Below are 26,918 nucleotides of genomic sequence, written 5' to 3' on the forward strand. Positions count from 1 at the left end.
GTGACAGTTTGTGCCATCTGCAGGGGATATGAGCATGAGTTTTAATGACACTAGTTAAAATATTATTTTTAAAAATTATATTCAAATCCATTTACTGATTATAAACCCTCTAACAAAAACAATCTAGTGGCATGTGCACTTGCACCTGCTGCTGTTGTGTGCCCCAGTTGAACTTCTCACACAGGAGGTTCTGCATCAGTGAGGATGGCAATTTACTGGTAGACATCCTTCGTCCCTTCCCATCCTCTTTCTGGTGCATTAGTAAAGCAGAGTCTAAAAAAAAAACACACCCAAAATTACTCAGTGGGGTGAGGGCTGAACAGAGTACTGGAAATGCATAGTATTAGTGAGTAGGCTACCACTGTGATGAAATGAGAGCTACATTTTGACTGTATTCTGTGCTGCTTGCACTGTGCAGGAAGTCAAGACTTTACTATGCATACTCTGATCCTCCTGGAGACTCAACACCTCTTCAACTGCACAGCAAGCATTTCAGGCTATTTCTATTTTTATGAACTTTTTAGACACTTTCCTCATCTCCCATTTAAGTGTGTCTTTACTGTATCTCAAGGATCTCCACCCACTAAGCTACTTGCAATTCCTCTACCACTGTTGAAATAGATGCTGTATAGAATCAGAAGCCACAAGAAGACAATGAGAGTAGTAAGCAGACCTGTATTTAATCAAGAGTTTATACAGTATATTGCAATTTTTAAAAATATGTTTCTGTAGAAAATAACAGACATATTTTTTTCCCTCAACAGCTACATTTCTCAATCTGACATATTGTAGACCAAACTAAGGTCTTTTCCCTTCTGCAGTTCCTCAGACTCCAGAAAATTGCAGATTTAACTCCTCAACAGTATCTGTGTCTGCGAACCAGTTCTATTTCACATGTGCTTGGCAGCCCAATATCAAAGCAAAGCAGGAATGCTTTTCCCTACTGGGCACAGAATTCTGCAGCCAGAGAACAGGGCTGCACACCAGCTGCAGTGCTGCAGCACCGCACCCTGCCTCAGTGCCTACAGAGGTAGCTCAGAAATAGTTTAGGTAAGGGACAAGAATGGCTGCAAACATTCTTTACATGAGTTTCCATAGCAATATGAGCTTTATATGTCCCAAGAGCCAAACACATATAACCAATGTAGAAAGCTTCAAAAATGTTGGAGACCTTGCTCCTTTTCCCTGTATTTTAGCCATATGCTCCTCTGATACATGTCAATCCTAAGGAATTTGCCTCAGAAAGTTTTTGGAGAAAACATATCAGTAGTAATGCTACGTGTTCATCTTGAATTCCCAAGTGGTGTGTTCCTGCTTGGGGTGCCTAGAGAAAGATTGATAACACACAGACCTCTGCTGCTGTCATCGTACGTGTACATGACCAACGCCACCCTCCAAACAGCACAGGTGTAAGACAGCAGCCCAACATTGGCAGCCCTTTGAGAACAAGTAATAGGAAAGGCAGTACCAGATAAAACCCCTGTATTCTTTCTATTCACATTACATTAAAAATCAAACAGTTATAGCTCTGCTATAACCGACTCAGACTGGATTAGAATACAGGATCTAAAGTCAAATTAAATTTCACCATCCACATTAAGAAATCAATTCAGCTTCTGAACTGGATCAGCTTTGAATTTAGTTGAAATGCAGTTTGATGAAAGACTCCTGTTCAGCAGCAGATATCATTATCATACCCATCTTAATTAGATCATGAACTTGACTTTAGGATCCCCAAAGGAGAATTGAATGCTTGGTCCAGTTACACTGAACTTGGTCCAGAACACTGAAGCTTATTCATCAAGATAAATGTATTACCAGTTCTTTGATACAACAGATGCTTGATGAGTAATGGAGCAAATGCCTTTTTAACTATGGTTTTTTAAAAGGATTATTAAACTGCACTAAAGTGTATGCTGTTATCTTCAAGGGATAAAAAGTATATCTGAAAAACAATTATTACAGAGCACATGGAACACAATTTTTCAAGCACTAGTTTCAGAATTAAAAACATTTGAACAAAGGTTCTCTGTGGAGTGTCACTTTGCAACCAATTCAAAGCTTTAAATAGCTATTGTTTAATAAAATTGTCAGCTATAAAAATTATTTTCCCTTCAGATTCCAAATCCTGTCAGACTAGGATGATTAAAATGTTGCATAAAAAAAAAGGAGAGAAGGCAATCTAATATCCCCTTATAAAAGTAAAAGCAGCAACTCAGTTTTTAAAGTATCATGAACAAAAGGCTGTAGCCCATCTATCATTCACATATGGATCCATGTAATGATTCTTCAATTAGAATTATTATCTGTACAGCAGCTGAAGACTGAGAACTGCTGATACACTGCAGATGAGAACATTTGCTAGTCTCTGGGCTCCAGCCTTTCTTAAAAAATGATGATCACACAATATAGATTGCTCAGTTTATATGTGTATTAAGCTGCAATGCCAGCATTTACATTTCCAACATTACAATTTTGCTTTCTTAGGCTCAAGAGAATTTGCTGCATCTGGTAGATTTTATTTGCTTTGTATCTTAGGCAATTGTTACGAGCAAAGCACAAATAGGCAATATTATTGCTCCAAATCCTTTGTTTTGTTGATTATCTCAGATACTACCAAAAAAAAAAAAAAAAAAAAAAGTAAACTAAGAGTGGGCCTGTGAGATGGGTCATTCAGTGTCAATTCACTTGCACTCTATTATCCCAGTGCTATTTTTATAAGGCAGAGCCATCTGCTCCCTCATTTCTTCCACCTGTATAGATCCAGATAGCCTAAGATGCAACATCAGACGGAAAGAAAAGCATCTCACACAACAATCCTGTAAGGGGGGGAAAGTCACTTTGGTGATTCAGACTGCAGCAATCTGAGGAGCCCTTGCCTACTCTTGCACCCCAACTACATGCTGTGACCTAGAAGATGATGGAGAGAGGTAGATACATAAACAGTATCTGTGAGACAGCCTAAATGGGCAACTCTTCTTGGTGTTTCTATTAAGGATTCCTGCTCTATGAACCCTGAGTATGTTCTGGAGCCCAGGCAGCCTCCCCAGATGTCTCCCTCATAATGTAGAAGCTGGAGGCAGCAACGTGGCTATTACAGATTTTTGAGCCATGTGAAAGCCTTTAGTGATGTGTGTATGTAGAGATTAGAAAAAGGGCTGCAACTTAATTAAGAAGCTTTTTGACTTCACTGTACAATTTTGGAAATATCTTCATAGAAGGCAAATACTGCTAATGTATTTGGTATTTGTTTTACACTGTGCAGTTTGGCCACTGCCATCTTTCACTGTAATTCTTTTAGTGGGCAAGAGCTGTCACAGCCATGAAATCTCCCTGTTAACTGTTACACAAAGGAAATGAAACCTCTGCTCATGTGTATAGGCTCCAGTGTTATTTCACTACTTTATTATAGATATTACTGAATAGAGAATAAGAAATTTATACCCTTACTTGAAAAATACTTTTTATCCTCTACTGAATCTCCTGTTTCAAATATGCCGTAAAGAACCACGTCTTCTTCACTTACTTGGTAGGTTATTGCCATTTGAATTGCTTAACATTTCCTTACATTCATGTGACATTATAGAATGGTTCTGTTTCTAAAAAAATAATATTAATGTTAATTAAAACTGAAGACATTTATGGGGATAAAGCAAGCAAACAAATCTGAAAACTGGTACAAAAGCTTACCAAAGCAATATAACACAAATACTTAGTTCAAGAGTTCATACATTGTGGTGGGACACATTTCTCAAAATATTTTACATTTTCTCACTTCAGGTGGCTTCCCTAAGATCTGTGAAGAACTCAAATGACACAAATTACATTTTGTATTTGTTTTCAATTAAAGCCATCACCTTATTTTTTTTTAATAAAAAAGGTTTAAGAAGTAAAAACCAAAAACTAATTAGGTCTATGAACTCTTGTTTAGAGCTTTGTTGAAATTTTCAGCTTTGATTGCAAATGGGAAGCACTTCAAAGATAGAAAAAAATATTTATCAAGGAAGCAGTTCAATCTGTGTTAGAAGTGACTGAATTACTTTCAGTAGACAATAAATTATCAGACTAAAAAGGCAGGAATGTCTTCCTCTCAGAGAAGGCAACTGCTGTTTTCTTTATTCAGAATCAGGATACTACTCATCAAAGCTTATTTTATCTGCTATCACACATCTCCCTAAACTCTTGCAGTAATAGTGCTAACATTCACATTCTGTGACTGGTCATCTAAATCAACAATTTATACTCATTCAGGCAATATCAAAAACCAGGAAGAAAGGTATCACTAAGGCTTGGTGGTTTTCACTGGCTGCTCCAATATACAGAATACTGAGGCAGTAAGCTGCAGAGATGTGTATCCAACGTTTGTGGAAGTCTTATTGACTGGAAAAGCTGAGGTACTGCATGGTCTCATTAAAAAAAAAACCAACAAAAATGGCGGGGGGGGGGGGGGGGTGGGAAGCAGGGAGAGGAGAGAGAGGGAGAGAGTGAGAAATGACAAGCTATTTACATCTCCTTACAGCCACAAGGGCTCAGTGGCCAACTTACCTGACGTGTCTTCTAGGATACGTTTGTACAGCAAATAAGAATGGTGACTGCAGTCTGAGGAGCTGTACCTGCACAAGCTTTAATCAATCTATTGTGTAAATCCAGCAATAACAATGTGGAAGCAGCAGTTCAACTTAAGCTGAAGATACAATGGACCTCATTAAGTGAGATCATCTTGGTGATGATTAGCACATCATTAACTCCCACATACTAGCATGACCTCTTGCATTAATTCATTTGAATGTGCTGGATAATCTCTCACAAGCACCACTATTTTGATTAAGTGATTTACAAAGGGCTCTGAAGGATACATGTCTCAGATCCCACCCAACAAAGTAACCAAAACATTTCCTGATACTCAGAACTCATTAACGGTGGTATCCTGAACAACACTACATTACAGACAGGGAAAGAAAATGTCTTTGAACATCAAGCTTATTTTGAACAGTGAATTACATAGAAGGTATGTACAATGTAGTAACCACATTTAAGAATAACTACACATTTTGCAACCTTCAGCACTGTCACTCCAGTGATATGGAACCTTTGTTTGAGGAACAGACTCTGAATCTATTGTTTTCTTAATGAATTCAAATCAGCATCTGCACAGATCCACAGAAGCAACAGTGCCACTGGCAAGAGACACTACAAAAATAGTGTTAAAAAAAAAGTATATATATTTCAAAACAGTGGACTAAAAATGCCAAAATACTCTCAGGTCTCACTGGCTCTTAAAACCGATGCATCAGTCCTACGTGGCATTCCTCCTTTCCAGTGAGTTTTTAATCACCCTATCAAATCAGAAGAATAAAAATAAAAAAAACAAAGCCAAAACCTCCAATGACTGTACCTCTTCACAACCCCTGATGTTCAGTATTAAAGCTCCTCTGGGCTGCTGAACTATACAAATGCTTTCAAGAGCTGAGCACTGACAGGATATCAGGTAGTCTAGGCTCCTCTTTGCCACTGAAGGCTAACTAGTTCTAGGTAGTTCATGACAGGTAAGGACACCAGAAAAACATTACTATTCCAACTCTGTCATTTACCCATGCAGTCTGAACACTGTATTTAGTAAGTGCTATCCCAACATTTGCATAAATCTTCGAAAAGAAATTAGAAGTGACACATTCATTGATGAAAAACAAAGTACTTTGAGAGCAGAGAAATCTGTTGCTTGGATGGTCTGTCTATACCTAGAAAGGAATTCAGTCACTGTCACAGACAATATTGTTAAAAAAATCCCATGTGAATAAACATACTGTGATTTAGTAAACACTGTCCAAATAGCCACACACAGATTGAAAGGCAAACTGTAAGTCTTTGTGAACATAAAGCTTTACTTTGGCAAATATTATGTGCATTTCATACATTGCAAAAACTTGTGTCTGATCCTTTGTTCTTGAAGAGAGAATCACCTACTTTCTTAAAGCTGAATTCCATCCAAATTTTTATTATTTTTTTCAATAACAAGAATATAAAATCAAGAATAAATTTCTGCACAGCAGATGCATAGTCCTAACCCAATACAAACCTGACATACTTCAGACAAAACCTTATCTTCCTGTGTTACTAAATCTGTATCTTCTAGTCTTCAAGTTGTTCTGTGGCTGTGTTAGCATCACTTATTTCATTTATACTTTTTTCTTGCTTTGCTTCTTTTCTAAAAGTCTTCAAACACTTGTCAAGTCTTTTTAGGAATACATCTACATCTTGCTTTTTAATTCCAATTGCTGAGGCAGCATTGAGGTAAGCACAAGGATAGTCATTTGCATGTGACATAAAGCCTTTAAAAGTGTAGTTATTCACAGTTTGTACAGACCCACAGGGAACAACCCTGAAACAAACAAAATTACAATTCAGTTAAAGATGCCTTGACATTTTATGTGGTACCCTAGGTTGAACAAAATTACATAAGTTCCTATTAAGTAGGGAGTTGCTATTCCTACCACTGATTCACAACACCAGTATAACTTAAAATCTGTTGAAATAACAGGTCAAACAGTATATACTAAAGAATTACTTATGTAACAAAAGAGAAAACCTGAAACCTTCACATCAGGGAAGGATTTGGAAAATTTTAACTTAAAAAACTGAAACTCTTGAACAATTTCAGAAAACTATGGTTAAAATTACAGGACCAGCCAAGGTTAGTACAGGCAAATTAAAAAGAGCATCTAACCACAGTACATATAGATTTACTGTCATTCATCTGTGCAGGAAGTGGAATAATCCAAGCTAATGAAGCATACCTTCTGATGTGGAAACATTCAGCTCTGCTACAAAAAAATAACATTAAGTCTATGGCAGAAGTTAGCATGGCAGCAGTAATATTCAGATTAAGGAATGCTGCCAAAACAAATTTTAAATCATTCTCTTCTGCTAAAAGGTTTAAACCAAAATCATTAAAGATTATTTGGCTTGCACTTCATTGTAATAGTGTCTCTAAGAATAAATTCAGCTCAGACTGGCTCAGGTTTTTTAATTTTTAAATTTTTTTAACACAATTACTTCCAGAAAGCAGATTTTTTTTTTCCATTTGACAAAAAGCTGTGTAGGATATTAAAAGCTTATTCCCTTGACATCCAGTATAACCATATTTGTGCTGCAATAAACAAAACAAAGATCTTCCCTTGTAGCTTATACCTATACTGTAAGATTGGAAAACATCTGGAAACTACATGAAATCAAGGGATACTAGGGAGTAATGACATTAAATGGGCATAGATTATCTCTTTAGGATACCAAAGTAGACATAGAAAGCCTCACTGCTAACTCAGGCAGGGATACATTACTACTCTATAACAGTGATTAGGAAGGGTGATTACTCTTCAACTCATTATTGTTAGACTGCCTTCCATAATCACGACATAACTGGCATAAAACACTTCGGAGGATTTTGTACAATATATGCTAATACATGCTCCCCCACTCCCCCAATTTTAAAAATTCATAATATCCTTACCTTGCTCCAGAAACTTGTCTTGTGAAAAGCATAGATCCAAGCTGGGTAACAGCAACATCACTAGTTTCATCTAGAGTCTTCAGTGACATGGCTAAAGTAACATAAGGTCAGGTTAAAACTGCTACAAAGCTACTTTTTCTCCAAAGAAACACCACAAATGACAAGTTGCTTTCCAACAGCAAGAATCTAGTCATATATTTGTGTTCACATACAGAGAAAAAAAAGAAACACTACATATAATTTTTAATTTTTCCACAAGCTGTCACTGGATTACTTCCTGGGTTAGAATGTACGCAGATTCTGCACAGGTGGGCAGTATTATTTTGGTGTTCAGCACAATTTTTGGCTGAAACAAATACCTGGAGTAGGAATTCCATAATTTCTTTCACAACACTAAGTTGACGAGTAATTATATCCTAATTTATTTTTAAATCTAATTCTTATGAAGTATTACTACATGCTAACATCTTCAGCATGTCTCGATTTCATTTCTGTCAAAGGAATGTGTTGGACAGGAGCAAAATAATGGGTCCAAGTTGCTACACTACTTTTATGGTAGATTACCCTTTTTGGTAACCTTATTGAATTATTATTCAACTGAGTGTTTAATATATAGGAATGGTATGTGGAAGTGCATTATGAATCCACAGTATATTAGATTTTTTTAAAAGTTAAACCCCCAACAATTACCTAAGGAAATGGGGTTATGTGGTGTATCTAACAGTCTCTCATTGTGGTTATCTGCCAGCTTCTTCAGCTCACTTGAAAGATACGAAAACATCTCCTGAAAAAAAGATGCAATATTTTTGTTATGAGCTATTAAACAGAGAAAAGAGCACCTATTTCACAAAACTGTTATGTCTCCTTTACATCCTACAGGTGCTCAGCTGATTCTCTTTTCATGTGTACCAAGTAAGTGAATCGGACAATTCTCTGAAATAATTCTATAAGGGAACAATTCCATTTCCTGAGCACTGTTCTTATCTCTCAAGCTGATACAAAAGTCTCTATCTGGTCTAAGATATGTGCTTGGGATGGCATTCATTCTCTCTGTGGCCCTGAAGCCTAGGGAGGTAGAAAATCTTGAAGAGATTCGCACTGCACCGCAGGTCTAATCCCCAGACTACTTTTCAAGAGCCTTCCCATGCCCTAGCCCCCTAAACCACTGAGAGTGAACTGTTACCATCACAGATGGTCACGTTTTGGCAAATTGCTCCTTACTTTATCTTCTCTCCTTTAATACATTCCAGACTAAAAGCAGTATATTTTGCTACCATGTATCACACAATCACATTTCCCCCTAGTGCAGAGTTCTCTTTTTCTGTATGAGAATAAAAATCCAGTCTCTTAAAGAGGCTATACGTACACATTTGACTGTATTTTGTTTCACACAATATACACTCTCTTGAATACTCAGCTCTGTTGAGCAGTCTCTCCTCTCCCTAGGACCCCACTCCTGTTCAAATTGACTATAAGAATGGAAATATCTGGATTTCTGCTATCACTTAATTGGATTGCACCTTTACTGTGAAAGTGCCATAAGACTGAGATTCATAAATACTTTGGCACAGATACAAGCCACACTGCATATAAAAGGCTGTTTCTCTTACTTCATCTGTATTTTATATCCTCTCTCTTCCCCTGTAGTAAGCTGTGATAATTGTTCGTGCTCTTCCTCAGTTTAATATATTCCTCTTCAGATATCAGCTCAAAACACTTATGGGCAGAGTGAGAATAAACACCATTCTTATTGTAAGCCTTAGCATTTTTTCCATCCTTTTTAATGCTTTAATCTCTCATAAAAACTAGCAATACCATACAGACACTGGGTAGCCTTTTTAAAAGATATTAAACACCAGGTTTCTCCTCTTTCAGGCCATAAAAATTGTCCTGCTTATCTGCTTCAGTGTGACTGCCTGTTTAAGCATCCTCATCAATTTCTGGACCTGACAAGTGATTTTTCATTCTTTAAATAGAATTACCTCTTCTGTTTGTAGGCCAGTATCCTGCTTCGCCCTATGGATTCTGACAGATATAAATTATAGCTTGTGATCCAAATTATGCTTTTGAACAGAACCTCCCCAAGGTCTTATGAAATCAAATGAGGTTTGTGGTACCTAAGTTAGAAGAATGTTACAGCTGCTTTTCTTGAACCACTGCAGGAAATCTCACCTCCCTTCATGAGCAACAAAATGAACCCAGTTCCCCACCTGTACTTCCTAATATCACAGAACAAATACAGATGGAGAGAGAAAAGTATCCTCTTATGGTCTAAATGAATTAGGCTGTTGATACAACTATCCACAAAAACACAAAGCTTGAAAAAAAACCTAGAAGTTTGGGAGGTATCTATGTTTAATTATCAGAACTTGAAATCTGTGAAAAATCACCCTTATTTCTTGAAAATCAAGTGATTTTATGGTTTTAGTTCAGAGTTTACCTACAGTTCATCCACAGAAGCTAAAAAGTATCTATGTTTCAAAAGTTCATACACTTCTGCCCTTCCTCTGGTCCCTCATGGTATATAAGCACATTATTAATTTGTTACTTTCCATAATAAACATCATTAATATACTAGCCTTTTTATTAGTATTTATTTTGGAATACAAATCATAAATTAATTTGTGCTCCCTCTGCTGGCTATTTACTTCTAAAACTGAAGCAAAATATTGTAGAAATATAAACTGTGCCTACTCTGGAGATATTTTTGGCGAAATTAGTACTGAGAAAAAATATACTGGAACAAGACCAATTTCCAAATAATTGTTGTGCATTGTATCTAGGAAATTCTCTGATATATCTCTTATAGTATTACTGAAAGAACTGCTGAAAGGAATACTGGAAGTATTACTGAAAGTTGATATAAAAAGTTACCCACTGCATAAATATATTAAATTTAATTAAATCTATTCAATGAAATTAGGTTACTAGATGAGCCTTTACATATATAGAAATTCATTAAAACAAAGGAGAATGGAAAGATGGCAAAAAAAATTCCAAGTATATATTTTCATCAGTTTGACTAAAGCTACATGAACACAAATTCAAAGTTTCCTGTTTTATGAACAACACTATTTTGTATCTTTCCATTGGAAGCCCTCTAGATATTTTAAAGTTTCAGAAGTTTGTTGCAAAATAGATTAACTGCCTTTCCACAAAAAAAAAAAAAAAAGATTAAAGCAATATTTTTATGAGGTCAAATCTATAACCAACCTCCATTATAAAATATTTCTCTTACATGGAAAGTTTATAAGCACCCTAAGCAATTATATATAATTGAGCTCTTACATAACAGATTTTCTGTAGCAGGCATTCAAGTTTTCTCCAAAGAAGTCAAATATTATGCTGAAGTTACACTGAACAACTCAAGCACTAAATGTCAGATAAGTTTCCTTATTTAATTTACTCCTTTACTTTAGAAACTTATCACAAAACCTCATTAGGCTGGACAAATGAATTCTAAACTATGTGGCAGTGTCTTTCACTTCTGGTTCTTTGAGCACCTAAGCCAACAAAACACCTTAAAAAACAACAAGTCAACAACATTGTCTGCATCAAATAGGCCGAATAACTCAATTGTTTGCATGAAACAGTCTACTTTCACATACATGTACAAACATTATTTCAAGAAGCACTGTAACAATCATTAAAAATATTGGAATCATACTATATTTATACTATAAAACTATTTTTAATAGAACCTCTACTAATACGGGAGAGTTTTCATTTGTTGCTCCATTGTGATAGGCACTGTTCTTGCAAACAAAAATAACAAGAGGGAAACAAGTAAGGAAAAAACCAGAAACTAGAGAGAAAAAGAAGATGACGGTACTGAATAAGCCATCAGTCCCATACCAACTGACAAAGAGACAACTGATGAAGGCCAGAAAAGTTTTTGTGCAGAGTTGAAACTATCTTAGCTGGCTCGGATCACCCAGCTTGCTTACACTCTGAGTCTGTAACACTGCCTTTCTCCCTGTGTCACTCCCATCTGAAAAGATGAGCTGTCCCCAGGAACAGTCACAGAGCTGTGTATGGTGTGAAGAGGACACTGTGCAGGAGTCATTTTACAGCCTCTTCACCCTCCACACAGGCTGCCAGATCTCCTATGCTTGCCTGAGACTGATCTGCTCCCACCTTACTCTGCAGCAGCAGCAGCTGTTTTATAATGCAACCATCAGAGCCTCTCCTGCTTCGTGCCTCAGGAGGACCAGCTGCTTCTGAGCTGTGATCTGACCACATCACTTGGTGCACCATGCACCCAGCAGAGGAGCAGCAGGGCTGAGCATGGAGACCTGCCAGCAGATGAGAGCCCAGAAGGAGGTTCAGTTTCTTGAAATGCAGCCAAACACATGACAAACTATATGTGTATGTGTGTGACACCTGCATATACTACACACCTTCCTGGGCAGATTCTCTTCCACTGCAAAAATTCTGTTATGGATTTACACTAGAAAGTTTTAAAAACATGAAATTAATTACAGAACCTTGAAATCTTTATATCATCAGTATCTAACAGAAAGTGCCCAGTAAGCCTTGACAGTCTGATTTGGTAACACTAACATTCACATTTTTTTAAAGGTCTTTCTTAACAACAGCAATCAACACATTTTCTCTTCAGCACTTGTGAGACCTTGCATTGTGAGACCTCTGTGACCCACGCTTCAACACAGGTTGCAAGTATGGAGGCCTCTCTGAAATTTCCATATATGCTCGGCACTTGTTTAATTACAAATAATTTACAACAGTTGATTTCAACTAATTTGCCTCCAGCTACTCTAAAGTTTGAATATGGCTACATATACTTTGCATGAGGAAAATCTTCCAATATTCTCAAATTTGACATGCTACAGTGTAACAAGCTGACTAGGAAAAAAAAACAGGAGTAACAAACATCTATCTCACTTTAAGAATAGATGATTTTTACATTTTTAATATCCCCCATTAAATGGTTTTCCTCTTCTTCCATCGTAAGGAGAGTAGCAATATAAACCCACACTGAACTGTACAAATAATTTATTCCAATCAGGTAACTACATCAATAATAACTCATGAAACCTAAGCCCAGTATTATACTGAATTGTAAAACCCAAACAATTTCCTCCCACTCTGTATGACTTAAAATATTTTAGATACATACTCCATAAGGACATAAAAATAACTCCAGTTTTACTCTCAAAGTATGCAGACAGATGAATACCAATATAAAAATCTCTATCACATCCCACAGTAACACAGAAATGCATTTGAGAAAATGAGAATTATCTTGATTGTTAAGTCTAATGAGGAAATCCATAACTGCTGTAAACAAAACCATCACCTCTTCAATAATGCCAGTATAATAATTAGTTAAGTGGATTAGAAGGACCATATTGGATAATAGCAGGTATTAAACCTGGCCTACAGGGTTCTGAATGTAAACCCTGAACGCAGGGTTCTTGCTCTCCGTGAAATTTGAGATGATAACTAAGCCTGTTTATGCCATTACACAGTGCAACTGTATCTACCTCATGTGGGCTGGTTTAGACATACACATACACATATGAAAATAGCAACTTTTATGACCTAGAAATGTAAAATACAGGACATAACATAACCTGTACTGAGGCATGAAAAGTTGCTATAAAAACACAACCTTTACGTAAAGTTGTTTAAAAGCAAAGATATTAACAAATTTGACTATGGACCAACTGTTACCTGCAAAAAGGAAAAAAGGACCTGGAATTGCCTACTAAGATCAGAAAACCACTGTTATAGCCATCACAAAAACCTATAAAAAGGAATTCTGAGAAGTCAGTACTACTTCATAGCACTACATCTAATCTCATACTCTTGGACAATTGCACACTCCACAACTCCCAGCTCGTCAAAAAAAACTCACTTCATGTACATGCTCCTCTCCCTCAGATAGTATCTTCCCTTCCTGAATTAAATAGCTGATCTGTGTAAAAGAAAAGCTGTAAAGATTATTTTGTTCCTTGTTTGTGCAGGACTAATCTCTTCTCAGTAATACTCTGGTCTTTCTGGCCTAAGCACAAGTAACCTGAAGCAAACCCATGAGAATGACGATCAGGTGAAAAGAGAAAGAAAAAATATACCTGAAGTTTTTTATAGCTGATTTTTTTTGTGTGAGTAGGTGCAGCTGCGCCAATATAGAAAGGAGTACTCAATGTCAAGCTATAAATAGTTCCTGCTGGAAGCTTAATAGCTCTGCCTCTGCTTCCTCAGAGCACAGGCAATAAACTACCATTATTGCACTTTTACAATTCAGGAACAAACAGATTTAAGCAAAAATGTTTCTCTTTCTATAGAAAATCCAATAAAAGAAACATATTTACCCCATATATAAGGCTCTGTTTATAGAATATATTCACATTTGAAATAAAAAGACCTGAAGTTGTAAAAATACAATACTGTATTCACTTTAGAATTCTACTTTCAAGAAAATTAGATGACTCAAAGTATACAGCTATTCATTAAGACATTTATTAAAGAATTATTATTTATGACTTGGACAATATTTCTCATGTCCTTTAAACACGAGCTACTGGTAGAAATCTAACAATAAAATCAGCTTTGTAGAAAACAATACATTCACTTGAGATTCTTCTGGACATAAGAGTAAAGGGGAAAAAATACAATTTGCTTTTAATGAAGACACAAAACAAATTGCAATACATACAACAGTCCAGAATAAAATGTTGCAGTACAGGCAAAAGGAACTGCTTTCAGTGTTCACTTTATTTGCTTCATTGTAAGGCCACTAAGTTGGTTTGGTTTTCTATAGTCTATCTAATCCTATGGAACCTCAGTTCCAGTACAGAGTTTATGGATGCCTCTATAAGCAGCTAGAAATAAGTCACAGCATCCAGAACTACTTCTCTGCCACATAATCAGAGACAGCAGTGAACTGTCAGCAGAAAACAATTGGAACATAGTTTTCAAATAAAATAATGAAACAGATAATGCACAGCTTAAAAATTATTAATTTAATAGTACTTAATTCACAGCATTTCCTTGTACGAAGCCTCTATAAAAAGAATCTTCTGCATTACTATATAAAGAGAGAAAAATCACACATGTATTAATTCCAGAATTAAGGATAACTCAAGATACACAATTTCCAACCTGACATGCACTGAATTTTTGTGCAGTGCAATTACACCCAACTTAAAACCCATAGTCTGTGAAAAGCAGAGAAGAAACTTAGCTGTGTGCCTAGATGAATAACTAAAATAACAATATTCTTCTCTTTTTGTGGCAATGCACAGTATTTATAACCAACCAGAAGCTGTGATACTCCAGAGAATGTGGCACACAAACATTTAATTAAGCACTATCATAGCACAAAGGCACAATAGGGACAAAAGAGGAAGAGCACACACCCTGGGTTACTCTGGGTGTCCAATCTCCTGTCCTGGAAGCAGTGTGACCAAGATAGAACAGTAAAGTACTTATCCATTTAAGTTTTTGTACACAAAATTCTACTATATTAGTCACATTTAGGAAGGACAAATATGAATGCTGTATAAGACAGTACAGGCCCTCTGTTTAGCCTCCCGGTTTGAACAAACAACAACATGGAAAACATGTTTACTCATGAGCACCATTTAGACAATAAGTAATTCTGTCATACTGAGTACCCAGATTCAGAGCTCAGAGCTCTGAAAGATCAATGGCTTTCCAGACAGAAACTGAATTCACCACACAAAGCAGTTTTGCAACAAGACTTTTTTAACAGCTGACTTCAAGAAAATACTGCTTGCCAAAAAGCTTACCTTTCTCTCTTTCAGTAACTTTTTGTAGCCACTGGTTCCCAGAGACAGAAGTGTAATGAGGACATCTAAAGAAGGGGACGCAGATGCTCTTCCTGAAAAAAACCCGAATATACAGATTAAAGTGGCAAGAATAAATTTTATGTGAAAGAAAGCTGATAATCAAGTTTTCTACAGCTATTCTGTATGGCTGAAATCAGCCCATGAACTAGTTACCTGGATACATTTTGCTGATCTCCTGAATGAAGGACTCGTTGAAGCCAGCAATGATAGCACCACCTACTGGCACCATGAAATTTTTGTCCAAGCTCTGAACAAAAGCATCTATTCTGCCAACTCGAGCACCCTTTATCAAAAAGGACAAAAAAAATAAAATCCACAGCATACATTAGAAAAAAAAAAGGAAATGTGATAGCATCATAATTATATAAAAGTGTAGCTAAAATAAATATAATTCCTGAAACTCTCAGATACTACATTTGTGACCAAAACACAGAAATAATGGTATTACCTCTTTTAGTGCTGCTTACTATTAGTAAGCATTGTCTGCATAACATAGTACCTTACAAATTCCCACTTTGCTGTGATTAAAAATATCAATTTTAGTTCCTGCAAGTCTAGGTGTGGCTCCATTTTGGCAACAATCAAAAAGAAACCCATCAAAATTTAATGGGAATTAAACAGTTAAAACTGTTCAATCCTGAACACTTTTTACAGCTCCCACAATAAAAGGCTACGAGTTAATGCTTCATTAACAAAGCTTTTTTCAATACATATATAAATTTGCATTAAACAAACTGGCTTATTACAGCACTCCTTCTTCAAAGGCTGCTTTCAAAATCAAGATTCAACTAATTTCTTATAGTAGATATCTCCCACATCCTTATACCAAAACACTCATATTTTCCAAGGAAAAAAATGTAGATTCTGCAGTACACCTTCAATTTGAGTGGCATGTAACTGTGAACTGTACAATTAAAAAGTATGCAGCATAAGAGAACTTGAAAATTAGGTTAAAAACCCATAGATATCAAAGTACATGCACATACACATATTTTTAAAACTCTACACTAAATGTAAGAGTAGAAACAGAGTTAATACCTATGGCAAACAGACTGAAAAAAAGCAGAGCCAACTAAACCTCATTTATTAGTTCTATGTTTTGATAGCTTAATGCACAGGAGACAGGAAGAACGCTCCAAGTTTGTCAGCTTTTTGTTGGGAACATGAATGCCAGCAGCTACCATCTGATTTAATTGACAGGAGAACACCAGAGGAAAAGCACAATATTAAATGGTCTCAAAAGGTTTTTCCTGTGGTACTCTTGCAAATTGTATTCACACAGCACTCGGCATGTACATATTCCTAAGTATTCATTAATAACTACTTTCTTATAAACAGAAAATTTTCTAGCACAAATAATAAATTTTGTAAAAAAATGTAAAACAATTCAGAGCTCAAATATATACATTTGCATAAGCAATGAACAAACAACATACTGAGTCTAGAAAAACACAGAAACAAACACAATAAAAATTTTATTTGTAGCATTATAGTCTGAAATGTTTATCATTAGAACATTTAATGCAGCAAAACCCAGCACTTCCACAGCCTCATTCATATTAGTTTCTCACTAAACTTGAGCAAGTTAAATACAATAAACATGTATTAAGTACATTACAAATAAAGCATATAACATTTTCTATTTCATTAATTCCCTCAGTCTTTCAAGATTTAGAAATGCCAACATGATGCTCTTTCACAATTGTACATTAAGCTGGTCTGTGTCCTGTTAGTAATATCTTAGCAATCAGAAAAAAAAAATAAACCCAGCACATTTTACATTACTAATAGTTCACAATCATCTGGATCCTATTAAAATATAATCCCCTATTCTTTTGAATAGGTAACAGAAAAGAGACTATTGAAGAACGATGCACATACAATACAATGAAGAAAAATTCAAAAATTTTGTTTAATGACTGATCTTAGATATCAAGCAATATCCTCTTCAAAAGAAACAGCAACAGAAATTAAACTTTTTTGATCATAACATTGAACTTAAACCAGTTTCCTCAGCCATTTTCTGTGCCAACAGTATTTTAACAGCAGCAATGTCTATCAAGTGCTGCTGTAGAATTCTGTACCTTCAATTAAAAATCTGTAACTCATTGTGTTGAAGGCTTAATTTCCATTCAAGTATGATCAATTATGTCACATTTAGTCAACAACTTTAGGAAATATTTTAAGAAAGCTTATTAAGGATTTTTTTTATTATAAAAAAAATGAACATACACAAAAACCAAATAAACTTAGGGTTACATAAAAAGCACATAATAGAAATAATTATTATTATTAAATTCTATTTCTGTCTGTTGTGCTTTCCTAGAAAATTATTCGAATATCAGACATGCATGGGATTACTCTCAAACCTATGAAGCATCTGATAAAATTTGCTAGGTTGTCTACAATCACAGATTTACTTATACTTGCTAAAAATATTATTGGAAATACACAGCTCCTACCTGCTGGATAAGATGCATACATTTTGAAGACTGAACTCCATATGCATTGTTGACAATATGTGGAATGTCATAATTAGCACAAATTACAGCCAGCTCCTCCAGCCTGTGAGCATAAAATTGTAATTTAGAGAAGCATTGATTGCTGTAGCTCATCTTACAAGTCAGACCATTAAAAGGTCTACAAGAAAGTCAGAATGAGAAAAGTAGCTTTTTTGATTAGTACCTCATAGCAGTATTTGTCATCTTAAGCTATAAAGTTAAGATGAAAATTCTATTGGCTTATACATATATTGCAAATTGCTGAACTAGTCTGACATTTTTCTTGCTTCACTTTAAGTTTTATCTGGACACCAGTTAATATAGCCCAAACTATTAAGCTTTAGATACAAGCTTTTTGTTGTTGTTGCTTTACTATTAACTAACATAGCTTTAGCTAGTAATTTTTAAATTTTCTTTAATATTAAATGTGAAAACAGTCTATAGTAGTTTCAAGAGTGTCTTTGGAATCAAAAGCATCCTGTAACAGGAAGTTTTTACATGTTTCTGTTTATCTCAGAGAACCAGTATTTTCATCCTTTGGCTGGAATCTCACTTGAGTACTTCAGGTAAACTGATTATGAGAAAATAAATTCTTTAAAGGAATGGAGAGCCCTAAAATGTCTGAATATGGACATCAACAAATTGAAAATTTGTTCAGCTGTTTACTCTTCACTTGCTTTTAGAACCCCCTGAAATCACAGTGAGCTCAACCTGGACTGATTAATCAGTCAAATTAAGATTTATCTGAGCACACTGATCATTTTAAGTAAGACCCTTTGGCATTTTAAACATACTTATATGCAGTGCTTTTTTCTGAAGCACTCCAATCATGGCATGTTTAAAAAAAATTACTCATGATTTCCCCCAAATTTTGAATCTATTTTAGAAATATAACCTATTTGAAAAAATTAGGCAACATAAAATAATTTAAAGTGATGAAAAAGGCAATATTATCTTTTAAAAAAACCGCAGGAAACTATTTCCAATGCATTTTTACTCTCCTCCTGTACAGCCTCTCACAGTAATTTACTGACATATATATAAAATATGACAGAGTATGAAAATATTTTTCAAGAGGTAGCATTCCTTTGCATTCTATTCCTATTACATTGTCTAGTGTTATTCTGCAATGCAAAATTCTGATGCAAGTATCATATTAATTCTTCCAAACATAAATTCTTAAGAAATCATCATCACCATATTATCCTTTAAAAAATCAAAACTACTTTATAATTAGAAAACACCAGTAATATAATGTATATATTTATCTTCTACAGTCAAGATATTTGTGAGGAGCTGCATTTCCAATAATTTTTCACATTTATCAACACAGAAATATATAATATTCTGAGTTGGAAGGGACCCACAAGGATTATCGAGGCCAGCTCCTGGCCCTGCACAGCACAATCCCCAGGAATCACACCATGTGCCCAAGAGCATTGTCCAAATGCTTCTTGAGCTCTGTCAGGCTGGTACCATGAGCACTTCCCTGGGGAGCCTGTTGCAGGGCCCAGCCAACCTCTGGGTGAGGAACCTTTTCTTAACATCCAACCTAAACCTCCCCCAGATCAGCTTCTGCCCATTTCCTCGGATCCTGTCACTGTCACCACAGAGAAGAGATCAGTGCCTTCCCTCCTCTTCCCCTCACAAGGAAGTTGTAACTGCAATGAGGCCTCCACTCAGTCTCCTCCAGAGTGAACAGACCAAGGGACCTCAGCTCTCCTCATGTGGCTTCCCCTCATTAATAGAATACTTGACGAAACATATTATACAGGACAAAGCTTTTGCCTTTCAATCTGCTGGTTCTTAATCAGACACATTTCTCACCCTCCAGAGAGACCTAAAGGAACATAATTTCCCTGTTACATGCTTCTTGTCAAGTGCTGGCAGAGAATTTCACCAAACTAGAAACACAGAGGGTGTACAGCTACGTATGTTCACCTTTCTCACCTTCTGAAAATTAAAGGAACAATAACCTATCTTCTGCAAGTACTGAGAACAGAAAAGTCTTTTTTCCCTAAAAATATTCTATTGAGCAATTAGATCCATTTTGCGATACAGAATGAGAATGCTACAGTTTGAAGAGAATGTGTTAGTATGCAAGGGAAGCAAATGATGCACAGTGCCTGTATGTACCTGCACCTGCTTCCAAAGCCTAGAAAGCAGCATTGAAAGTGCTACTAATCATATCACAAAGCATTAATCTAAGTTGGCTACTGAAGTTCTTAATAATCACAAATACAGAAGTATTTCCCCATTTAATCTTGCTTTCTTTGTCTCCTATTTGTTAAAGTTCATGAAAAGAAATGTTTGTTCTTTTTTTCTACTACTGAAAGTAAAATGTAAAGATTTCTGCTAAGTACACAGACCAACTGAAAAGGAACACTTACTCTTTGGTTTCCTTAAATACAGTAGGTTTTACAAAAATGTTACAGTAACAGCAGGTAGAATTCTGAGAAAGAGGATTTATACACTAGAGAATTACTCCCATAGAGTTAAACAGTACTTCAAAGGAAAGCCATTGGTAAGGCAGCCATAAAACTAATAAAAATTTTAAAACATGACCACCCCAACTAAATAAAGCCTTACAAATACAGATATTTAAAAACAGACATTTAAAACTGCACCCTCCAGAAACGCTGTCAGGGTTTTCCTTCCCATAGGAAGATGAAGGTTATGGCCTTCAACAGTTGACAGTTTCTTTTACATTCAAATCTTCCTATATCTGTGGTATATTATAACATAGTGCCACTACCTAATAATTCCTCTCTTAGTTGTAGAGGACAAAACAATAGCAGCATGTCAAAAAGAGGAAGCAGATAAGGAGAAGATTCATTTACCCAAGCTATAAAACAACCATTCAGTTTTGATAGCTGTGATTTAAGTTAGCCAATAAATCTGCAAGTCAACTTCAAGCAATGTTCATAGTATTCTGACAGAATTATATGGTTTTAACTCCCATCTTTCCCTCTAGCAACTAGGTTAACCTATGATAAATACCAGGGTTTTTTTTAAGGTAGGAGAGGAGAGTAAAATATATTTTTACTTGCCACATTTTAGAGTCAATAACATTTCTTTTCTATGCTTGTGGAGAAGAGTAGAAAAGGCAACAGTAGCATCAAAAAAATGTCATTAGCTATGGAGCTACATTTCCTGGATTATGTTTCCATGAGAATCTACTTTTACTACTTCCATGAAATTTTACAAAAACCACTAGGAAAATGACATTAATTTCACCACAAGACAGCAAAATTAACCTCACTTACATAACAGAAGAAAAATCTTCTATGTAATTCTCACTTTTTTTTAATATACTTTTCTGGAAGGGAATTAAAGAACCTTTAGTTTGGCAGAAGCAATTTTAGGAAGATGGATGGTCAAAACATGGAGGCGTTGGTTGGGTTTTGTTGTTTTTGTTAGGGGTGGGGAGGATGTTTATTTGTTTTAACAGTAACAAATAACACAATTCTTACAAAGACTGCTTACCTATCAGGTACCCTTGGAGCAAAGCAAGATGTTGTAGAATGCACACAAAGAATATTTTCAGCACCAAGAGCCTTGATTTTGGCCTCCACTTCTTTGAGGTCTGTCCGTAGCTCATCACCTTCTAATGCATTTTCTATCACCACAGGCTCAAAACCTGACCAAAAAAAGCAAGAACTGAATGTAACTCAACAAATCCCTGACTAATTGTGGGGGTTTAGTTCCAGTATATATTTGAAAAACACATCATGTTACTACTGTTTTAACAGATTCTAACAGTAAAGACTGTGCAAACCACAGAGATTGTCACCATCTGATCACAATTCCTATGACACAAGTTTTTGCATAAATTTGAAAGCGAGATTTGAACTGTGAGATTTGGTTTTCCATAACTAAGGACAGCAAATTAGGCATCTTACTCTGAGGGTGAACTGTAACTTCCTTAGTATTGTGTTCTCACTTGACTGCTTTATACACCTCTGTACCACTACACACACCTGCATTTTGCAAGGCATTAGGAAGACAGCAGGCATGTTTTAACTGCATGTTAGAAATCAGGAGTGCACAAATAAAGCAGAACTACTATGCATTAGGCTTTTTTTGTATCTTACTACAAGGGTATGAATTGATCACTCTGATAGATGGAAGTTTCATATCTGTTGGAAGAACACACACTGTGTCATCAATCAGTTACCTTCTTACCTGCAGTTATCATTGATTTAAAGCAAGATTTCTGGTCTATACGTGGCCAGATAATGTATTTTGCCTTTGGTCTCTTGTGCCTCAATGTTAAAAAACACAAAGTTAGACTCATGCCTGTTGCCATAGGAACCACAAAGCAACTGGTCACTGTCTGGACACCTGCAGTAAAAAGCAAGTCAGAAATTAACATGAAGAATACATAATGTAACTTCACAAACAAGTGAGATTTTTCAAATTTACACCTACCAGCCAGTTTTATAATATCCAGTATTACTGAATTAGTAAGTTTGTTCAAAAGGCTTGAACCTGCAGCTTTAGGCTGTACTGCAGAAATATCACCTGACCTTCCAATTCCATGGATCAACCTAAACAAAAGAAGTTGAAAACACACATCAAGATTTTCATGTTGCAAAGCTTGCTGACAGAAGAAAATTTAACTTCATAGACAGTTGTTGCAATGCAACATCAATATCTGCCACAATCAATTCCATTTTAACTAACTACACATATTTGTATGAAATTTTGTTATTTTTTTAACAGTAGATTAATAATGTTTCTGCGTGCAAAGTAAAAACTTTGAGAAGATCCACAGAAGCAACACCTTTAGCATCTGGCAGGTTTTCTTATAAGTGCACCTCAGCACTTCTTGCTGTTTGTCAAAATAGCATTATAAATGCTGACATGTTCAGACATACAACCAAGGAAAACAAAAATGAGCTGTCTATAGTGTAGCATAGGCATAGCGGTATTATAGATACTCCCTTAACAAACACTTGATCTCCATAACACAAGGGAATAATATATACAAAGTGATATACGTGGATATGTGTATTGCTTTGCCCATCTCATACATCTTCACTTCATCTATCATTTTGCTGTTCAATGTTATCTATCATGGAATACTATGTCTCTCTGCATTCTGTTTATAAATTATTGTTATATACTGTGTTTTTAAATATTGAACATTATTTAGTTCAGGAATGGAGAATCCTGAAGTAATCTGTAAAATACAAGCTTACAGAACAAAATTACCCATGGCTGAAATGCAGCAGCTGCTCAAGTAAGCTAGTAGTAGTATACACCCACTTATGTCTTTAATTCCTTTTTTGTCTTGGCAACAGAATAAAATGCAGTCCAATGAGTATATGATATTCAGAACTTCTTGGAGCATGGTTTTACAGCTTAAATTTATTTTCCTGTTTCAAGTTCTAAGTTGATATCAACAAACACTTGATAATTAATTGAAACTTGCATATAATACTCTACCTAAACTATTTTCTTCCCTCATTCCTGCTATGTTCTTAATAGCTGTCTCATAACAGCACTTTTTTTTTTTTTTCTTGGTGCACTTATGTACTGCTTCCTAAGAAGTAAACCTCCTTAAGACTGCCCCGTTATTTAGCTAAAAGAAGAGACAGCTTGAAAACCATCTCCCACTACCTCCATCACTCCCAAAGTCACCTGTAAAACTTATTGCAGAAATATGTGGAGGGGAGGACACCTTGCTATTGCTGGCAGTGACAGGAGAAGCGAGATGCCAGGTGACACAGCTGCACTGGAACAACAGTAGTGAACACCAGTACAGGCTCCCTCTGGCCAGAAGCCAGGCATGCTTTCTCCAGCACTGTCCAAAAGCAGAACTTCATCAGATATCCACCCCTCCCCTACCATGCATATCCTAGCCTAGAGAGCTGCAAATAAAACTAAAAAAGCCAAACTGATGTATCACTGGACTTCGACATGACTATCATAGTACTGTAGAGCTTATGAAAGTCATCAAGCCTAAGTAAGTGAACCTCTGCATAATAAAACTTACTAAATTTTTGGCCTCTAATACATTTTTGTGTTTAACTTTCAAGGAGAAACATCCTGGAACTTCCACTTTGTTTCACTCCTGTTGGGTAAAACATCACAGCAAGATACTCAGCACAGAACTCAACACACACATACAAAAAAGGAAGGAAATTAATAAGGAAATTAATGCAGAGCCTCTAAAATTATAGAATCCAACATAACCATTAAGTAAGTGTCAGAAGGACTACAAGCTAATAAAAGCTCTTTTTGTCTTTAGAGATCTCCTTACTTCATATAAAATCTATTATAGATGGACTGGGGTTTCATCTGCTCATCAACTAATGACATTATAAAGCTATTAAAAAATATAAAAAATACAAATAGGTGTTCAGTGTTCAACATCATACAATGACAATGTACAGTAGTTTTTAATAATATACAGATGAAAAGCTGTGCCTTGTTATAAAAAGCATGTAATGCATATATTATTTTAAAACAGTAAGATCTCTGCTTCCCTTGAAGAGAACAACTCAACAACTTCAGGTTCTGCAAATTCAGCGTACAGGATATAATCCTGACAAAACATTTTTGCTTCATTCAAGACTTTCTATAGAGTTATTAATGAAAATTTAATATAGAAAGCTGTATCAATTCAATTATCACATTATATTATTTTTATCAAATGCTATCAAGGTCTTAGATAAACAAAACCACAATAAAATATGCCATTGGAAAGCATTAATAAAAAACCTGAATAATTAAAAATAATCAATAATTTGTACCTGTAATGCCTTCGGGCAACAAGACCTGAAGCCACTCTTCCTTCCCTCTCACCAACGCCACAGTTGCCCAGGAAGTTATTGCTATCCATTATAGCAAGTTCATGAAGAAACAATTCAATGGTGCTTTCATCCCATCCATCTTCAGGACATTTCCCCTTAATAATAATAATATAAATACAAAATTTGGAAATGAAAAATGAACAAAACTTTATGCAACTTGTTTGATTATTGTTACCCTTCTTTCTCATGCTAAGCAGCAGTTTGTATTTTCATTATTCTCTTTTATAGTATCTAATGTTATGAAACCGTATTCAGAGAAAAGTGAAATGATAACTTTTCCATGTGTTAAATACAATTATATTAGCACATCCCGACATTAAAACAATCAGGATATTTTTTACCTTCAAGTGTTCTTTATGGTGCACACAAAACCACTGCAGGGCATACATGTTAATTACTCCCTAAAAGACTACAGATTATTTGATGTATTCTCTAGACATGATGTATGACTACAAGAACTCAACAGCAAAAACTGCACAAAAGGGAAGATATTCAGATATTAGAGAACCAAAAGCATGAGGAGAAGGGAAAGACAGTTTTAATGTGATACATCTTCCTATCCACTCATTTTCCTTTCCAGTTATTATCTAATAGGGACGGAAACAAAATATGTCAAAACCTGCAACCAGAAACATGCTCTTTCTTGTACTCTTTACTGAATCAACAACTGCACCCCTCTTTGCAAATTACAGACAAGATTCTCAAAGAAGGGACCCATAAAACCATGAAGATTTTTTGTAAGTCCAGAGGCTTTTTCACATGCCCCAGTAACAAAACAGCCAATTCAGTACATCAAATTACTTTCTGAAGCGTGGTACCAAAGTTGGAAACAGTAGATGACATGACTGAGGATGCTCACGTACTGAAATATTTGCTAATTCATCGAGAATGATTTTTATACGCTGAAGACAATGAAATACACTGTTTTGGCACCTTACAAGTATCGCTTTTTACTCAATGCAACAATGTACTAATATCTTACTGCTTTTAAATATTTATTTAACTGTTCGCTGGGCCTTTTTCGGCGAATGCGCACCCCAGGGCAGTAATTCTCTCTTCCTCCCAGACGCAGCCTCTCACCCTGGGGCGGTCAGTCCCTGCGGCGCGGCAGCGCTGTCCCGAGCCGCGGCCGGCCGGCGCTGCCGGCGGCGCGCTGCCAGGGGCAGAGTCCGGCCGGCCGGCGCGCTCGCGGCGCTGCGCGGGGCCGGCCCGCCCGGCCCGGGGGAGCCTCCTCCGCCCAACCGGCTGCTCGGAGGGCCTCTCGAACCGCGGTGCGCGGAGGGCGGGGGGCTCAGCCGTGCCCCGGTGCGGGCGGTGCGCAGGGCCCGGGCCGCCCGGCGCCGCTCGGGGCGCCGCCCGCCGGCGCGCAGGGCGCCATTACCTGCTCCAGCAGCGCCCGCAGCCGCAGCTCGTGCGCGCGGCGGCCCTGCGCCCCCTGGCGCACGTAGGCCGCCGTCACCAGCCGCTCGCTGCGGCTCTGGTTCTCCGCGTTCATGGCCGCGGCGCTCCCGCCGCCGCTCCCCGCCGCGCCGGCCGGGCCCGTGCGAGCCAGGCACGTCCCGCCGGGAAGGGGCGGGCGGGGCGGAGCGGCGCACGCCGCCGTGCGGCTCCGGGGCCCCGCCCCGCCGCCGCTCCGCGCAGCGCTCCGCGCGGCCGCCCCGCCCGGCCCTTCCCGGCCGCGGGGCCGGGCCGGGCCGTTCCCGGTGCGGGTGTGGGGCCGAGCGTGGAGCGTGTCACGGGCGGCGTCCCGCTGTGAGGGGCAGCTCGGCAGAGCCCAGACTGCTGGGCTGGCGAGAGCTTGTTCGAGGGCTGGTTTTCCGTGCCCCGCAGAGTCTAGCATTAGGCTGTCGGGAGCAGCCACCTACCTCCCCGCTGTTCCGCCAGGGTGAGGGCGTTCTCTGCTCCTCGGGACGTGCCCGGGGGCACAGCAGGTGCTTGTAGGACGATCCTCAGGGGATAGGAGCAGCCTGCTAGGGCTGCAGGCGTAGCCCAAAACTGCATCATAGTGACAAAGACATATTACCCAACAAAATATCTTTTCTTTTTTTCTTTTTTTTTTTTTCCTATTTTTTTTTTTTTTAATACAGCATGGGGAAAAACAATTACACCAGCAGGAGACCTGGGCCAGGTTTTGCACCTTAGCTAGGAACTGCCAGTAAAAACTCAGCAGGTGGAAGCTTCCCAGGAGCACGGGCAGCGGCTGCCGTCGCTGTCCTTTGCCCCCCGGCGGCCACGGGACCGGCAGGTTCCC

General features: G+C 37.3%; 1 protein-coding gene and 1 long non-coding RNA gene across 3 annotated transcripts; one reads left to right on the top strand and one right to left on the bottom strand.

Annotated features, from left to right (window-relative positions):
* Positions 1-5,862: 5,862 nt before the first annotated feature.
* On the bottom strand, positions 5,863-26,579 carry SEPSECS (Sep (O-phosphoserine) tRNA:Sec (selenocysteine) tRNA synthase). Of its 2 annotated transcripts, none has more exons than XM_077782792.1 (11): positions 26,533-26,579; positions 24,608-24,762; positions 22,278-22,396; positions 22,032-22,190; positions 21,333-21,486; positions 17,808-17,910; positions 15,499-15,628; positions 15,286-15,377; positions 8,198-8,291; positions 7,508-7,598; positions 5,863-6,379 (listed from the first exon to the last, which is right to left on the bottom strand). In XM_077782792.1, exons 2-11 carry the CDS (start codon positions 24,694-24,696, stop codon positions 6,130-6,132), a joined length of 1,281 nt encoding a protein of 426 aa, XP_077638918.1. In that variant the 5' UTR covers positions 24,697-24,762; positions 26,533-26,579; the 3' UTR covers positions 5,863-6,129. The 2 variants fall into 2 exon arrangements, with proteins under 2 accessions (XP_077638918.1, XP_021409989.1); XM_021554314.3 differs by lacking the exon at positions 26,533-26,579 and adding an exon at positions 26,049-26,220.
* LOC144246215 (uncharacterized) lies at positions 8,386-10,084 on the top strand. The gene is made up of 2 exons (XR_013339877.1): positions 8,386-8,419; positions 9,383-10,084. It is a non-coding gene; the product is annotated as an uncharacterized LOC144246215 (long non-coding RNA).
* Positions 26,580-26,918: the final 339 nt, after the last annotated feature.

This window comes from Lonchura striata, chromosome 4 (genome assembly GCF_046129695.1).
Source record: "Lonchura striata isolate bLonStr1 chromosome 4, bLonStr1.mat, whole genome shotgun sequence".
Taxonomy (NCBI): Eukaryota; Metazoa; Chordata; class Aves; order Passeriformes; family Estrildidae; genus Lonchura; species Lonchura striata.

What these genes read in the sequence shown, in the direction of transcription:
- SEPSECS (XM_021554314.3), bottom strand. Translation starts at nt 26,162, where the DNA reads ATGAACGCGGAGAACCAGAGCCGCAGCGAGCGGCTGGTGACGGCGGCC. An exon ending in GTTGCCCGAAGGCATTACAG is followed by an intron (nt 22,397 to 24,607) that starts GTACAAATTATT and finishes TCTTTTGTTTAG; the next exon opens with GTTGATCCATGGAATTGGAA. An exon ending in TAAATCAATGATAACTGCAG is followed by an intron (nt 21,487 to 22,031) that starts GTAAGAAGGTAA and finishes TTTTTTGGTCAG; the next exon opens with GTTTTGAGCCTGTGGTGATA.